Below are 18,053 nucleotides of genomic sequence, written 5' to 3'. Positions count from 1 at the left end.
ACACTTCTCTCTCTCCCTCTCTCTCTCTCTCTCTCTCTCTCTCTCTCTCTCTCTCTCTCTCTCTCTCTCTCTCTCTCTCTCTCTCTTTCTCTCGCTGCTGAAATGGAAAAAGGGAAATAGCCACTTTGGTGCAAAAGTTCAATAGAATTGTCCTCAATATTATTCTATTAAAAATATTAATTGATCTTTTAGTTTATAGGATGACCAATTGTAAAACCTGTAGCCAATTTTTTTATGTTTATAATTTACACAAATCTCGAAAGCATCTTGTTTCCTATGTGCTCATTGAAATGAAGACAATCCCTAAAATAAAATAAACAACAGGCTTGTTAAATGTTGCCACCAAGTCATATTGCTGTCTCTTGTATTTATGTTGCTATTGAATTGTAAAGGCCTGTTGTGTTTCGGTATAACGTGAACGTCTCTATCCTGCTACAATATCAACATGGTGCTGAAGGTAAAACTGGTCTGGCAAAACAAATGAAAACATCCAGACAGGAGAAAGACTTTGTCCAGCAGGCAGCTCTGTTCTAGTTGTTCCAGGGAAGATCTCAGTCGTTTGGCTTCACATTAAAACGCCTCATCTCTCTCAGAGCAGCTTTCTCTCTGAGGAGCTCTCGTTCCCTCTCAGGCCCGGTGTCCCCCAGGAGCTCACACAAGCCATTACTGTCAAGTACCCTCCACTCTTTATTTTTGCCCTTTTATCTAGAACAACTAATTCACGTTCCGTTGCCCTTTTCACTCCAAGACATGTCTTCTGGTAAAGCCCTTCACCAGGCGGCTCGAGAGCCCTCAGAATTGAGGGGAAAGTGTCGGATGAAAACTTGACTCCAGATGATCTCGGCTGTTGGCAATATTAGCGGCCATATAGAATAAGTGAGCCCTCTGCCAGCTGGATCAGAGATCAAAGATCAGGTTTAGATGTCTCCATCATATTATCAGAAGGAGTGGAGATCGATAGTCTGACAGAGCTATTAAGGAATATATCCCAATTATAGTCTATTTATGGTGTAGTAATAAACCACATCTCCCCACCTGCTGGTATTACTGTTGAAGGCTTCCTCCCTCTGGTATTACTGTTGAAGGCTTCCTCTCTCTCTCTCTCTCTCTCTCTCTCTCTCTCTCTCTCTCTCTCTCTCTCTCTCTCTCTCTCTCTCTCTCTCTCTCTCTCTCTCTCTCTCTCTCTCTCTCTCTCTCTCTCTCTCTCTCTCTCTCTCTCTCTCTCTCTCATCCCCCCTGACACTGGGAGAGAGGAGAAGTTGACTCAAAAACTAAATTTATGATTATAGATTTAACAGCTTTAAAAAACATGACGTTTTATGTTCTGTCAGTCCTTATTGCCTTGAATGCTGCGTGTTTGAAGCAATAGGCCAATAAAGCAGTCCTTGCTATAAACATATTGTCAACTTTGTATTTCCAAAGGCAAGGCAAATAAAAATATAGGATTAGCTAAAGACAAGGCGACGAAGACGGAAAGATAATTTTGTTATCACAAATTCGAAAATGTAATAGCCTATAATTTCAGCACCCTGGACAGCGACCGGCATTGACGCAATCTGAACACAAGCTCATCAGAAACTGACGTTTTATTTGTGAACAAACTTGAAACACACTCCTTCAATTTTAGTAGAACTGTGGATTTGTGACGTTTTTTCTTTCAACAGTGATACCCACAAACCATCGATTGACGACGGCTGCTTTTTAAAGAATGTTTAATAGAAATTATTAACATCTGCATGCTATGAGAAAAATAATCCTGTAAACGTGTTAATTCTAATGTTAACTGTCAGTTATACATTTAGATACAGTAGACTGTAGGCAGGCCTACGTGCTTTTTAACGAAATGGCAATATGCTCAAACGAATCCTGTTTGGAAGTTTCACCAGCGAAATGCCAATTTGATAAGTACATAGATATATCCTTGCAGCATCAAAAAAAGGAAGAAAAAAAAAAGCTACTCTCACAGAATAATAAACTAAAGCAGGTCTGGTGTGTTAAGAGCAGAAGAGTTTGTTGACAGTTTTAGGAAAATTCATATTGTCCTTCGTGGAGTCTTGGTGCTGTAGAGAAGGAAGTCCTTTGATGCTCCCAACAGAACGTTCCAGAGCGTCGGTCTCTAGTATAGAACCCTTGGTGTTCGTGGTCCACGAGACCGTGGTGTTGGTCAGGGCCTCGTTCAAAGTACTGTGTCTGAACAACGGGTCGTGGAAAACCCCATCCACCCAGTTTTTGAGAGTTGTAACGGGAGAGTCCTGCCGTCTGTCTAGAACCGTGATAGGGGAGGAGGCGGCCGGAGAGGCGGGCAGGCCCGGCTGACACCTCAACATACAGGACGGGTACTCCGCCTGGTTCAGAGACGTGGCCGTCTGGGCCAACGACCAGATCCGTGGTTTGCCGTCCAGTATCTGGTCGCCCTGTTGTTTGTAGCAGGCTTTCCCCTGCCGGCTGTCGCAGTCCTCTGGTGAGGTTTTACTGAGCTGCTGCTCCCCGCCCAGGGACACGGGAATGCTGATCTTTAAAGATGTGTCCTTCAGATGGTCGTTCGAACAGTCAGTCGTCGTCATGTGAGTGTTCATGAGGTACTGGTGTTTGAGCTCGCACTCCGAGCTCTCTGATTCTATCATGTCGAAGTCGTCCAGGTCACTCAGCGCGAGATCCTTATCTTTCTCTGGAAATTAACAGACATGAGACATCAGCGATAAGATGGGAATCAAACTGTAATAAAATGATCATTGTCAAGTGTCATTTAAGCATTTAGCATCACATTGTTGAAACGGGCTAAGGCTTTCATACTTCCTCTGGTAAAGGACTATTCCACTGTTAGTGTGTTACATAAAGAACCATGACTATTCCACTGTTAGCCTTTTACATAAAGAACCAGGACTATTCCACTGTTAGTGTGTTACATAAAGAACCAGGACTATTCCACTGTTAGTGTGTTACATAAATAACCAGGACTATTCCACTGTTAGTGTGTTACATAAAGAACAAGAACTGACCATCATCGTTGTTCTCACTGTTGATGTTCTCCTCCTGAGAACCCTCATCATCTTCATTATATCTCTTCTCATCAGAACACTTGTTCCTCGGAGGCCACGTCATCTTGTTCTCCTTCTTCAGCCTCCTCCTGGCGTTGGCGAACCAGGTGGACACCTGCGTCAGGGTCATCTTAGTAATGATGGCCAACATGATCTTCTCTCCCTTGGTGGGGTAGGGGTTCTTCCTGTGCTCCTGTAGCCAGGCCTTCAGGGTGCTGGTTGTCTCTCGGGTGGCGTTCTTCCTCCTGGTCCCTCCGTCCATACAGCCATATCTAGTAGTGAAGATGTAGAGTTATAGCAATGTCTCACTGTAACAATAGGCCTATATATCTATCTATAGGGTCCTGTAGCAGAAGAGAGGCAATATAACAACTCCTTGTGTCCTGTCCATTACAACTGCATAGTGTTGATTCATCCAGCAGTACCCTGCAGCCCAACAGACCCCTGGGGAGCCTTTAGAAAAACAGAATGCCCCTGTATGAGTGAGGTCACAGAGCACCGCTAGGCTAACTACCTCTCCATCCAGAAGACTGACTGCTAGCTGAGTAAACACAGAGCACCGCTAGGCTAACTGCCTCTCCATCCAGAAGACTGACTGCTAGCTGAGTAAACACAGAGCACCTCTAGGCTAACTACCTCTCCATCCAGAAGACTGACTGCTAGCTGAGTAAACACAGAGCACCGCTAGGCTAACTGCCTCTCCATCCAGAAGACTGACTGCTAGCTGAGTAAACACAGAGCACCGCTAGGCTAACTACCTCTCCATCCAGAAGACTGACTGCTAGCTGAGTAAACACAGAGCACCTCTAGGCTAACTACCTCTCCATCCAGAAGACTGACTGCTAGCTGAGTAAACAGAGCACCTCTAGGCTAACTACCTCTCCATCCAGAAGACTGACTGCTAGCTGAGTAAACACAGAGCACCGCTAGGCTAACTGCCTCTCCATCCAGAAGACTGACTGCTAGCTGAGTAAACACAGAGCACCGCTAGGCTAACTACCTCTCCATCCAGAAGACTGACTGCTAGCTGAGTAAACACAGAGCACCGCTAGGCTAACTGCCTCTCCATCCAGAAGACTGACTGCTAGCTGAGTAAACACAGAGCACCGCTAGGCTAACTGCCTCTCCATCCAGAAGACTGACTGCTAGCTGAGTAAACACAGAGCACCGCTAGGCTAACTGCCTCTCCATCCAGAAGACTGACTGCTAGCTGAGTAAACACAGAGCACCGCTGAGGCTAACTACCTCTCCATCCAGAAGACTGACTGCTAGCTGAGTAAACACAGAGCACCGCTAGGCTAACTGCCTCTCCATCCAGAAGACTGACTGCTAGCTGAGTAAACACAGAGCACCGCTAGGCTAACTGCCTCTCCATCCAGAAGACTGACTGCTAGCTGAGTAAACACAGAGCACCGCTAGGCTAACTGCCTCTCCATCCAGAAGACTGACTGCTAGCTGAGTAAACACAGAGCACCGCTAGAGCTAACTGCCTCTCCATCCAGAAGACTGACTGCTAGCTGAGTAAACACAGAGCACCGCTAGGCTAACTACCTCTCCATCCAGAAGACTGACTGCTAGCTGAGTAAACACAGAGCACCGCTAGGCTAACTGCCTCTCCATCCAGAAGACTGACTGCTAGCTGAGTAAACACAGAGCACCGCTAGGCTAACTGCCTCTCCATCCAGAAGACTGACTGCTAGGTGAGTAAACACAGAGCACTCCTAGGCTAACTGCCTCTCCATCCAGAAGACTGACTGCTAGGTGAGTAAACACTGAGCACCGCTAGGCTAACTGCCTCTCCATCCAGAATACTGGGGAAAACAGACTGGAGAATTGTGTTATTGAGTGTTATGATTCAGCCCCAGGTGAAAGGGCCTAAAGCATTAGTGTAATATTCAGCACTACGGGTCCTCCTGTAGGCTAAGCCCAGGGATGGAACTATGTCCCATGTCTCTAGTGGAGTTCAAGGAAGCCTATTATACACTTCAATAAGAACAGTTTCACGTTTGGCAACTCATCAACTAATGCTATGAATTAGATCCAGTAAAAGGCATGATATTCCTAGACCATTTGGAGGCCAGTACTGTAGTAGACAGGTGTTTTTCTAATAGTTGTTAACTTAGAGGTAAGGTGACTCATGTCAGTCAACAAACATATGAAGGATTGGGAGATGTGCTACTGTTTGACAGAACATAATTATGTTTGTAATGTTGTCAACTCATATTGGTTCTGTGCAGAGTAGGATCGCATGGATAGTACAAAATTAAATTACCTGTATAGTATTATAATTATAATTATAATTATTATAATTATTATTATAATTATTATAATTATTATAATTATTATAATTATAATAATAATAATATTATTATTATTATTATTATTATTATTGTTATTATAGTAACCATACCTGTCGTATTGATAATGTCCCAGAATGGGGTCATATGGATAGTGCACAATGATTATTATTTTTATTATTATTATTATTATTATTATTATTATTATTATTATTATTATTATTATTATTATTATTATTATTATAGTAACCATACCTGTCGTATTGATAATGTCCCAGAGTGGGGTCATAGGGGCAGTAAGCTGCTGCCTGGGTTATCCTCGCATGCGCAGGCTCTGTTGCATCTTTGTTATCGAATGTCCCCTGCAACAAGACAGACTGTCAGTCAGGAAAAGGTGACATTATTGACTGTTATACTTAATAACATGTATACAGTTTTTTTAATAACATGTATACTGTTTCTTAATAACATTTTACATTTTAGTCATTTAGCAGACGCTCTTATCCAGAGCGACTTACAGTTAGTGTCACGATCGCCTATGAAATACGACCAAAGCGCAGCGTTGGGAGTGAACATGACTTTAATGTTGAAATAACGACAAAACAAAACACGATCCGTAACGTCCTCAGTACATAGACTGAACATAGAACAAAAACCCACAAACAAACAGTGAAACACAACAGTATATATATGGCTCCCAATCAGAGATAACGAGCCGACAGCTGACACTCGTTACCTCCGATTGGGAGTCATTGACCAATCACCACTAAACACAAACAAAATGAAACTCACCCAACCCCAACACCACCAAATGAGATACACCCTGGCTCTAACACACAGTCCTAGAACCAGAGTGTGACAGTACCCCCAAAGGCGCGGACTGCGACCGCGCCTAACTACAAGCAAACAGGGGAGGGCTGGGTGGGCATTCCTCCTCGGCGAGGCTCCGGCTCCGGGCTTCCTCCCCACTTCCTCTCCAACCCCCCAAAGTACCCCTGGGCCTGTCTAGCCCCGCTGGCCGGAACCGGACTGACGACACGCGCCCCTGGCTTGGTGCGTGGATCCTGGCTGGCGGCTCTGGCGGATCCCGGCTGGACGGCTCTGGCGGATCCCGGCTGGGCGGCTCTGACGGATCCTGGCTGGACGGCTCTGGCGGATCCTGGCTGGAAAGGCTCTGGCGGATCCCGGCTGGACGGCTCTGGCGGATCCTGGCTGGAAGGCTCTGGCGGATCCCGGCTGGACGGCTCTGGCGGATCCCGGCTGGACGGCTCTGGCGGATCCTGGCTGGAAGGCTCTGGCGGATCCCGGCTGGACGGCTCCTGGCGGATCCTGGCTGGAAGGCTCTGGCGGATCCCGGCTGGACGGCTCTGGCGGATCCCGGCTGGACGGCTCTGGCGGATCCTGGCTGGAAGGCTCTGGCGGATCCCGGCTGGACGGCTCTGGCGGATCCCGGCTGGACGGCTCTGGCGGATCCTGGCTGGGCGGCTCTGACGGATCCTGGCTGGCCGGCTCATGGCTGGCTGCACGGATCTGGCTGCTCATGGCTGGCTGACGGATCTGGCTGCTCGTGGATGGCTGACGGATCTGGCTGCTCATGGCTGGCTGACGGATCTGGCTGCTCATGGCTGGCGGAAGGATCTGGCTGCTCATGGCTGGCGGAAGGCTCTGGCTGATCCTGTCTGGCGGAAGGCTCTGGCTGATCCTGTCTGGCGGAAGGCTCTGGCTGATCCTGTCTGGCGGACGGCTCTGGCTGGACAGGGCTGACGACGCACCCCGTAGGCTCGGTGCGTTGAGCAGGGACAGGCAGAACCGCACTGGGGACACACACCCTGGCCCTACACGGGGATCAGGAACGGGCCGGACCGGACTGAAACACCCCCAGTACCTCTCGCCGTGCCTCCACACTTTCCATCCCCTTCGTAACCAGTGGCCCCTTAAACTGGCGGCCATATCTGCCAACCTCCTGCACTCCTCCAACCCGTACACCTGCTGCCCCGACGTCGTGAGCCCCCCCTAAAAAAATTTTCTGGGGTCTCTCCTCTCCGTGGACCAGGCCTCCATCATTCTCGCCCAATTCTCGCTCCTCTGTTTCCAATTATCGCCCTTCAGCTCCTGGACACGCTGCTTGGTCTGGTCTTGGTGGGTTTTTCTGTCACGATCGCCTATGAAATACGACCAAAGCGCAGCGTTGGGAGTGAACATGACTTTAATGTTGAAATAACGACAAAACAAAACACGATCCGTAACGTCCTCAGTACATAGACTGAACATAGAACAAAAACCCACAAACAAACAGTGAAACACAACAGTATATATATGGCTCCCAATCAGAGATAACGAGCCGACAGCTGACACTCGTTACCTCCGATTGGAGTCATTGACCAATCACCACTAAACACAAACAAAATGAAACTCACCCAACCCCAACACCACCAAATGAGATACACCCTGGCTCTAACACACAGTCCTAGAACCAGAGTGTGACAGTTAGTGAGTGCATACATTTTCATACCGGCCCCCCGTGGGAAACGAACCCACAACCCTGGCGTTGCAAGCGCCATGCTCTACCAACTGAGCTACAGGGGACTACATGTACACCGTTGCTTAATCATTTTACTCATAAAATCTAGTGATCCCATTTCAACACACACACACACACACACACACACACACACACACACACACACACACACACACAACAATAACAGTAACTAAACATGTTGTTCAATAGCAAAGTCAAGTTTTATCTGTGTTATTGTAGACGTTCTAACTAATGAATAGAGGGAAACAATGATAGACCCATAATCGAGCACACTGCAGTGTAAGTTGTAGACCAACATTAAACACATCCATTCTTAGCATAGTTGTGACACTTTCACTTGCCAAACTCAACTTTTTATTAAAAGTCGCACTTGGCTATTCAGTCATAGCCTGCGGTTGTTTCACCGTGAAGACAGGTTTACTGTATGAAGACTTCAATAGTCATACCGTGTGCATAAAGCGGCGTTCTGTGACTGGAGGCGATATGCTATATAGATACAGCTCTGTGACTGTAGGCTATAGACTATATAGATACAGAGCTGTGACTGTAGGCTATAGGCTATATAGATACAGAGCTGTGACTGTAGGCTATAGGCTATATAGATACAGCTCTGTGACTGTAGGCTATAGGCTATATAGATACAGCTCTGTGACTGTAGACTATAGACTATATAGATACAGCTCTGTGACTGTAGGCTATATAGATACATCTCTGTGACTGTAGGCTATAGGCTATATAGATACAGCTCTATGACTGTAGGCTATAGGCTATATAGATACAAAGCTGTGACTGTAGGCTATAGGCTATATAGATACAAAGCTGTGACTGTAGGCTATAGGCTATATAGATACAGAGCTGTGACTGTAGGCTATAGGCTATATAGATACAGCTATGTGACTGTAGGCTATAGGATATATAGATACAGCACTGTGACTGTAGACTATAGACTATATAGATACAGCACTGTGACTGTAGACTATAGACTATATAGATACAGCACTGTGACTGTAGGCTATAGGCTATATAGATACAGCACTGTGACTGGAGGTGATATGCTATATAGATACAGAGCTGTGACTGTAGGCTATAGGCTATATAGATACAGCTCTGTGACTGTAGGCTATAGGCTACATAGCTACAGCTCTGTGACTGTAGGCTATAGGCTATATAGATACAAAGCTGTGACTGTAGGCTATAGGCTATATAGATACAGAGCTGTGACTGTAGGCTATATGCTATATAGATAAAGCTATGTGACTGTAGGCTATAGGATATATAGATACAGCACTGTGACTGTAGACTATAGACTATATAGATACAGCACTGTGACTGTAGACTATAGACTATATAGATACATCACTGTGACTGTAGGCTATAGGCTATATAGATACAGCACTGTGACTGTAGACTATATACTATATAGATACAGCACTGTGACTGTAGACTATAGACTATATAGATAGAGCACTGTGACTGTAGGCTATATAGATACAGCACTGTGACTGTAGGCTATATAGATACGGCACTGTGACTGTAGGCTATAGGCTATATAGATACAGCACTGTGACTGTAGACTGTAGACTATATAGATACAGCACTGTGACTGTAGGCTATAGACTATATAGATACAGCACTGTGACTGTAGGCTATATAGATACAGCGCTGTGACTGTAGGCTATAGGCTATATAGATACAGCACTGTGACTGTAGGCTACAGGCTATATAGATACAGCAATGTGACTGTAGGCTATAGGCTATATAGATACAGCACTGTGACTGTAGGCTATAGGCTATATAGATACAGCACTGTGACTGTAGGCTATATAGATACAGCACTGTGACTGTAGACTATAGACTATATAGATACAGCACTGTGACTGTAGGCTATAGGCTATATAGATACAGCACTGTGACTGTAGGCTACAGGCTATATAGATACAGCACTGTGACTGTAGACTATAGACTATATAGATACAGCACTGTGACTGTAGGCTATATAGATACAGCACTGTGACTGTAGGCTATAGGCTATATAGATACAGCACTGTGACTGTAGACTATAGACTATATAGATACAGCACTGTGACTGTAGGCTATAGGCTATATAGATACAGCACTGTGACTGTAGGCTATATAGATACAGCACTGTGACTGTAGACTATAGACTATATAGTTACAGCACTGTGACTGTAGGCTATAGGCTATATAGATACAGCACTGTGACTGTAGGCTATAGGCTATATAGATACAGCACTGTGACTGTAGGCTATAGGCTATATAGATACAGCACTGTGACTGTAGGCTATAGGCTATATAGATACAGCTCTGTGACTGTAGGCTATATAGATACGGCACTGTGACTGTAGACTATAGGCTATATAGATACAGCACTGTGACTGCAGGCTACAGGCTACAGATACAGCGTCATTAGTCACTGCCATAGAGAGATTAGTAGAATTATTATGATATTATATTATAGTACCCATACCAGCGAGTAGAACGCGGACGCGTCGGTTCCATAAGTAACGTAATTTCCATAGCCTTGACTCCCAGTGTACGGGTTCCCATACACCCCCAGAGCCGCTGCGGAGCTCAGCTCGTGCCTGGCGCTGGCCAACAACCGGCTCTCGTACACTGGGCAGTAGACCGGCGTCTGGGCGGAGGCTGTCACCCCGGAGTCAGCGATGCTTCTGCCGCTTGACTCGCAGCAAGTTGTCAAAGAGTTGGTTGTCATGAGGAACTGAAATGCAAGAAAATAGCTCGTTTTATTATAGAATACCGTGAATTAGTGTTATGGATGTTTAGGCTATTTGCAAAACAACCCTTTATAATTAAAATATGTAAAATGTTTCCAGAATCCCCACATGTGTTCTCCCAAAATACATATTATGGATGATTGCCAAAAAGACACCAGGTGGGTTGTCTTTCCAGCCCCCGCAATAAAAGCATGCATGTCCACAAAACAGGTTGGTGGTGGGATATCAGATGATAAACATATGGCACGCATTCCGAGGCTATTATCTGGTAGAAATCAGTAAAGGAAAGGTCGGAGTGCGCCTGTTTCTGGTTACCCTCCTTACCTTAGAACAGGTATCATGAGACATTTACCGTAACATAATACAATTCCGATACCGTGCATTAAGATGCACAGCTTTTTCCTTTCTTGTTGAAAGTGCATTACATGATCAACATTTAATCAATATAAGAATCAATAGTGATGAAATCTAACCGAATATTCCGTTGATAACCGAGAAGGTAACTTACTTGTGGTGCAGACGAGTAGGGATATCCGAATTGTGGATATGACATTGTAGAGGTCCCAATATACGTAGATAAAGCGAGCCTGCAGGTCCCCTCGCTATAGTAACGTAGCCTTGCACTGTTTCAATGTACCAATTGATTGGTAAGCACAGGCAGTAGGCTGGAGGCTTATAGGGCGAACCACACTACCATGTTTAATATGTTAAAATGCCTCCAAAACGACTCTCCAAAATGCGCCCTCTCTTTTTCCCTTGTCTTTTTAACTCTTATAATGTGCAAATGAATTAGGACAGTGAAATATATTTGTCCAGATTGATGACTTTGATGTCAGAAATACATATTTCGCTTTATAATAACAAAAGTAGTATAAAACACCTCAGCCCAGATGCAGGTTGTTTTAAACACCAGTGACTCTGACGTCAGAAGAAACCCACTCAAAGTGTCTAGACTGTAACTTCAATATGCATTTCTGGGGATAAAAATCGAACAAGTAACAGAGAGTGGGACGAAGCCTTTAGGAGATTTAATCGGATTGCAATTCAATCACTCAATGAACCCATGATTTGAATATGCCATTCCTTATCTCCATTAGATCTAATAGGTGCAATTAAAAATGTGAAGCAGGAGGAACATGTTCGATTGTGAATGAATTAACTAGCAACTCATCTCTCCCGTTAGTAATTATATAGTCCATGAATGAACATATCCATATAGAGACTATTTCAATGGGGAAGGTTCACAAAACAAACGCGGGAGATGTGTAGTATTTAAACCACTTTTCTAATATAAAAAATATACTGAACTGTTCTCCTCATGAACCTATCCTCACTTGGTTCCCTTGAGATTTGGTCATTATTTGGTTAACACCAATTAACATTGATTTCGATAAATGCCACTGCAATTAGGTTCAACTTCATCTCAATTAAACTTTTAAATGTAGACAGCCTCTCTGAAATGTTTACAAAATGTTGTATCACACTTTCAGAATTTCCCTCTCGTGTTATTCTCCTCTTGGCAAAATGACAGAGTGGGAGAGTTTGCTCTCCGTTAATTTCCCAGCCTAAAGCTGGAAGTCGTTTCTCCAATAACTTTAATGTGTGGAGTGTCAGAGGGCTAGGGGTGTGAGGCGGGTCTGGGTCTACTTTGGGGCCGGGCTGGGTCCACTCTGGGGCCGGGCTGTATCTGGGTCTCAGCTGGGTGGGGCAGCGGGCAGAGACGGGTTCCACGGTGTGCTGACTTGCTTAGAGAAGCCTGGGTTCAGACATGTGAATAGCCCGGGGGTCACACTCAAATTAATGATGATGTTCTCCTCTGTTCCCAGCTGGAACGCCGCGCCCTGGGTGACAGCTCGAGGAGGATGATGGATGGCTACCTCGGGACCCGCCAACACAATATCATAGGCTACCCACAGCATAATTACCGCACATCTACAGATGAAAGTACCTGTGCTCAAATTAAGTTAAGACTGTATGAGGCAAGTTTCTTGTAGAGTTTATAAACAGAGTGTTCTGTCGATCAATTGAATTAGTGTGACATCTCAGACCAAAACAGTCACATTTAACATTTACCAGGAACATGAGCGCCAGGTCAGAGGACGGGACCGATCTGACACGACTTTTAATTTGCATTAAACTGTAAATGACACCAGAAGCCACACTTTATTCATCAAACTTAATTATTCAAACTTAATTATTCAAACTTTTTGGGGGCGTTTAATACAAATACATAAAGTCGTTTTTCAAATTCATTGCAAAATAAATGTTAATCTCAACGAAATCAACTGGATAAAACAAGCTAAGGCTAAATACATTGTAAAGAAAAGATTGGGCTGTAGGTCGTTCTGGTTTTACTTGGGGCAAATTTCATATCACTTGATTTTGACAAGATGTTACCATTGATTTGAGAAACTGGAGGTATTTGGACACACACACACACACACACACACACACACACACGCACACACACACACACACACACACACACCTGGGGGTTATTTCAAATGAATCTACCTTCACCCTCATTGATATTTTAGGTTATATATTTATTTATTTTTACGAATAATGACATATCAAAACTGACCTCATGTTTTTTATTTCATTACCCGTACTGTTTGCTTGGTTATTACAATCAAATCAATTTAACCACTTCAGATAATCTAAAAATTGGCCTTTGCTGTACTCATGTGTTTCACATTGGAAAAGACAGGGAAGTTTGATGGACGTGTCCAGTAAACGCTATTGTCGAGGCGGCCTCTCCGTATCCATTTTCATTATCCTGCTTGTGTTATCACGTCCCTATGAAATATTTAGATGACCCAGTATATGCTTTTAGATGGAAACGAAGGCTGCTCAGAGGTTCATTCTTGTTTAGCGTTTAAAGATTAAAAGAGAGCGCTCTTCTGTGACAGACGGCGTCCATTTAATGTAGAGCGGTATATGATGGTTATGAAGTCTACTTTAATGTACAACAATATGGTTACAGGCCTATTGGATGTACTGTATGTGAGGTTGGTTGGCAGTAGTTCATTGGAGTTGAAATGTAAATGATAATGGATCATTATCTATCAGTCTTATCATAAAGTGAATCATGGCTTTAATCTGACTATATAAATGAAGACAGATGCACGACTCTAATTTAGACAGCATCCATCACTCATGACTCGCATTAATCAACTGAACTGCCCACTCTGGAATGAATGCAATAGCTTTGATACAGTTTTTCTATCTGTTTTACTTTTAAATAATAAAATGCATAACATGTCATCATATTTATCTGCAAGTTTGCGATGTTTCTGAGGGGGGAAACGTTAATTTTGTATCAACTTGGACTCAATGCTCTTTTAAATCTATGCATTTGAGTGGATAGGTCTGCATATCCCGAGAGAGTGGACCTATCGTTGCACTACTATAATAATTGTTGAGTCTTGTTAAATGCATCGTTAACTTGAGTTTCCAGTTTATATAACATTCAATTCATTAACCTGTCACTTTATAATTTATCTGGTTGATTAATGACGCAGCCAGAACACTGGGAGAGCAGCGCAGAACAGGAGAACCTCGCTTCAACATCACTTCACACCAGTGAGAATGTCTGTGAAACAATTTACAAAATGTTAATCTCTCAGTGACCGTCTCTGTATCATGGAATTATTATACATATTGAAAAAAGATACCAAGATGCTCCTTTTATGAGGATAGGTTGCCATTTACAGTAACATTCGTATATTTTTTGGACCAATAAAGGTTAAATATTTAATTGGATCTCAATATGTCAATTAATCCAGGCAGGCCACCCCGTGTTACATGTCAGTATTCGATTGCTGTCCATGTCTGAGGACTTCGGGAGATGACCTGGAAACCGGTCAGTAGGGGCAACAGTTAATGCTATTACCTTTAAATAGGCGTTGTGGATGGGATGGCGGAAGGAGGTAAAAATCTGCCTTTGATTCCAGCCAAAGGTTGCGTGTTCAAATCCAGCGATAGAAAGTTGTTTTTGATATTTTTGTTATAAACCTAACCCCTTATTTTAACCATTCGAGTTAATGCCTAACCTTAAGAATTCAGAGTTAATTCCTAAACTTAACCTTGGAATGATACACTTCGAAATGTGAAGTTTGGAACAACCTCGAAATTTGGTGAACATCTAATTCTGATGTGAGACTGTGAGAGCTAGTGTAATTAATCATGCATTGTAATGCAATAAATGTACGCAAAACATAATTATAAAGTATTTAACTTTTATTAGTCCTGTACATGCATAAAAGTTTGAACAAGGATATGCTATGACTGTTGTGTAGAAACAGCTGTATGACTTAGTCTCAAATCAATGAGTAAGATTTTCAGTGTCTAATTTCACAGCAGTCCTCTTGAGTTTGTAGCTGAGCTGCCTGTGCCTTACTGAAGTAGCTAGACGGGTTGAGGGACACCATACACATTCATTTAGTCAGTTTCAGTGGCTTGATAAGTTGTCAAGGATGTACTATTTAAAGTAATCGCTTCAAAGTGGTGGGAGTTAAACTCCATAAGACCCTCTCCACAAATGTGGTCCATCATTGAACATCTATGAGTCCATGAATGGTGTTTATAGTAAGTCTATTATTGTGTATAACAGTCTTCATTCATGTTGCTCAAACCAGATGTAGCTCTAAATCTAATATATTCTGAGACCTAACCCTAATTTAAACCTAAATGACTTTTCGGAACCCAAATCTGAATATAACCCTAAATGACTATTCTGAAACCTAAACTGAATATAACCCTAAATGACAATTCTTAACCCTGACCCTGATAAAACCGTAAATTACTATTCTGAGACCTAACCCAAATATAAACCTAAATGACTATTATAGAGGAGAAGAAGTAGGGAAGCAAGCATAATGTAGAGGAGAAGAGGTAGGGAAGCAGGCATAATGTAGAGGAGAAGATATAGGGAAGTAGGCATAATATAGAGGAGAAGAGGTAGGGAAGCAGGCATAATGTAGAGGAGAAGAGGTAGGGAAGCAGGCATAATGTAGAGGAGAGGTAGGGAAGCAGGCATAATGTAGAGGAGAAGAGGTAGGGAATTAGGCATAATGTAGAGGAGAGATGGGGAAGCAGGCATAATGTGGAGGAGAGATAGGGAAGCAGGCATAGCGTAGAGGAGAAGAGGTAGGGAAGCAGGCATAATGTAGAGGAGAAGAGGTAGGGAAGCAAGCATAATGTAGAGGAGAAGAGGTAGGGAAGCAGGCATAATGTAAAGGAGAAGATATAGGTAAGTAGGCATAATGTAGAGGAGAAGAGGTAGGGAAGCAGGTATAATGTAGAGGAGAGGTAGGGAAGCAGGCATAATGTAAAGGAGAGGTAGGGAAGCAGGCATAATGTAGAGGAGATGAGGTAGGGAAGCAGGCATAATGTAGAGGAGAAGAGGTAGGGAATTAGGCATAATGTAGAGGAGAGATGGGGAAGCAGGCATAATGTGGAGGAGAGATAGGGAAGCAGGAATAGTGTAGAGGATAAGAGGTAGGGAAGCAGGCGTAATGTTGAGGAGAGGTAGGGAAGCAGGTATAATGTAGAGGAGAAGAGGTAGGGAAGCAGGCATCATGTAGAGGAGAAGAGGTAGGGAAGCAGATATAATGTAGAGGAGAAGAGATAGGGAAGCAGGTATAATGTAGAAGAGAAGAGGTAGGGAAGCAGGATAAATGTAGAGGAAAAGGTAGGGAAGCTGGTATAATGTAGAGGAGAAGAGGTAGGGAAGCAAGCATAATGTAGAGGTGAGGTAGTGAAGCAGGCATGATGTAGAGGAGAATAGGTAGGGAAGCAGGCATAATGTAGAGGAGAAGAGGTAGGGAAGCAGGTATAATGTAGAGGAGAAGAGGTAGGGAAACAGGCATAATTTAGAGGAGAGGTAGGGAAGCAGGTATAATGCAGAAGAGAAGAGGTAGGGAAGCAGGAATGATGTAGAGGAGAGGTAGGGAAGCTGGTATAATGTAGAGGAGAAGAGGTAATGAAGCAGGTTTAATGCAGAGGAGAGCTAGGAAAGCTGGTATAATGTAGAGGAGAAGAGGTAGGGAAGCAGGTATAATGTAGAGGAGAGGTAGGGAAGAAGGCATAATGTAGAGGAGAAGAGATAGGGAAGCATGCATAATGTAGAGGAGAAGAGGTAGGGAAGCTGGCATAATGTAGAGGAGAAGAGGTAGGGAAGCAGGCATATTGTAGGGGAGAAGAGGTAGGGAAGCAGGCATAATGTAGAGGAGAATAGATAGGGAAGCAGGTATAATGTAGAGGAGAAGTGGTAGGGAAGCAGGTATAATGTAGAGGAGAGGTAGGGAAACATGCATAATGTAGAGGAGAGGTAGGGAAGCAGGCATATTGTAGGGGAGAAGAGGTAGGGAAGCAGGCATAATGTAGAGGAGAATAGATAGGGAAGCAGGCATAATGTAGAGGAGAAGAGGTAGGGAAGCAGGTATAATGTAGAGGAGAGGTAGGGAAACAGGCATAATGTAGAGGAGAGATAAGGGAAGCAGGTATAATGTAGAGGAGAAGAGGTAGGGAAGCAGGTATAATGTAGAGGAGAGGTAGGGAAGCAGGTATAATGTAGAGGAGAAGAGGTAGGGAAGCAGGCATAATGTAGAGGAGAAGAGATAGGGAAGAAGGTATAATGTAGAGGAGAAGAGGTAGGGAAGCAGGTATAATGTAGAGGAGATGAGGTAGGGAAGCAGGCATATTGTAGGGGAGAAGAGGTAGGGAAGCAGGCATAATGTAGAGGAGAGGTAGGGAAACAGGCATAATGTAGAGGAGAGGTAGGGAAGCAGGTATAATGTAGAGGAGAAGGGGTAGGGAAGCAGGTATAATGTAGAGGAGAGGTAGGGAAGCTGGCATAATGTAGAGGAGAGGTAGGGAAGCAGGTATAATGTAGATGAGAAGAGGTAGGGAAGCAGGCATAATGTAGAGGAGAAGAGTTGGATAAGCAGGTATAATGTAGAGGAGAAGAGGTAGGGAAACAGGCATAATTTAGAGGAGAGGTAGGGAAGCAGGCATAATGTAGAGGAGAAGAGGTAGGGAAGCAGGCATAATGTAGAGGTTAGGTAGGGAAACATGCATAATGTAGAGGAGAAGAGATAGGGAAGCAGGCATAATGTAGAGGATAATATGTAGGGAAGCAGGCATAATGTAGAGGAGAGGTAGGGAAGCAGGCATAATGTAGAGGAGAAGAGATAGGGAAGCAGGTATAATGTAGAGGAGAATAGGTAGGGAAGCAAGTATAATGTAGAGGAGAGATAGGGAAGCAGGTATAGTGTAGAGGAGAGGTAGGGAAGCAGGCATAATGTAGAGGAGAAGAGATAGGGAAGCAGGCATAATGTAGAGGAGAAGAGATAGGGAAGCAGGTATAATGTAGAGGAGAGATAGGGAAGCATGCATAATGTAGAGGATAGGTAGG

At 43.9% G+C, this 18,053-nt stretch overlaps 1 protein-coding gene across 1 annotated transcript; it reads right to left on the bottom strand.

The window, feature by feature from the left end:
* Positions 1 to 1,621: 1,621 nt before the first annotated feature.
* On the bottom strand, positions 1,622 to 11,478 carry LOC121559823 (iroquois-class homeodomain protein irx-4-like). Its single transcript, XM_041872903.2, has 5 exons — positions 11,142 to 11,478; positions 10,366 to 10,617; positions 5,591 to 5,697; positions 3,000 to 3,310; positions 1,622 to 2,668 (listed from the first exon to the last, which is right to left on the bottom strand). The coding sequence occupies exons 1-5, from the start codon at positions 11,184 to 11,186 to the stop codon at positions 1,995 to 1,997; spliced, it is 1,389 nt and encodes a 462-aa protein (XP_041728837.1). The 5' UTR covers positions 11,187 to 11,478; the 3' UTR covers positions 1,622 to 1,994.
* Between the last annotated feature and the right edge of the window lie 6,575 nt (positions 11,479 to 18,053).

This window comes from Coregonus clupeaformis, unplaced genomic scaffold (genome assembly GCF_020615455.1).
Source record: "Coregonus clupeaformis isolate EN_2021a unplaced genomic scaffold, ASM2061545v1 scaf0636, whole genome shotgun sequence".
Classification (NCBI taxonomy): Eukaryota; Metazoa; Chordata; class Actinopteri; order Salmoniformes; family Salmonidae; genus Coregonus; species Coregonus clupeaformis.
Note: the sequence above shows the minus strand (reverse complement) of the source record. Positions and strands in the feature narration are given on the sequence as shown.

Coding starts and splice junctions, on each gene's coding strand:
- LOC121559823 (XM_041872903.2), bottom strand. CDS start 11,186: ATGTCATATCCACAATTCGGATATCCCTACTCGTCTGCACCACAA. Junction 10,618..11,141: donor CCTACTCGTCTGCACCACAA/GTAAGTTACCTT, acceptor CTTGCATTTCAG/TTCCTCATGACAACCAACTC. Junction 2,669..2,999: donor CAGTGAGAACAACGATGATG/GTCAGTTCTTGT, acceptor GTTAATTTCCAG/AGAAAGATAAGGATCTCGCG.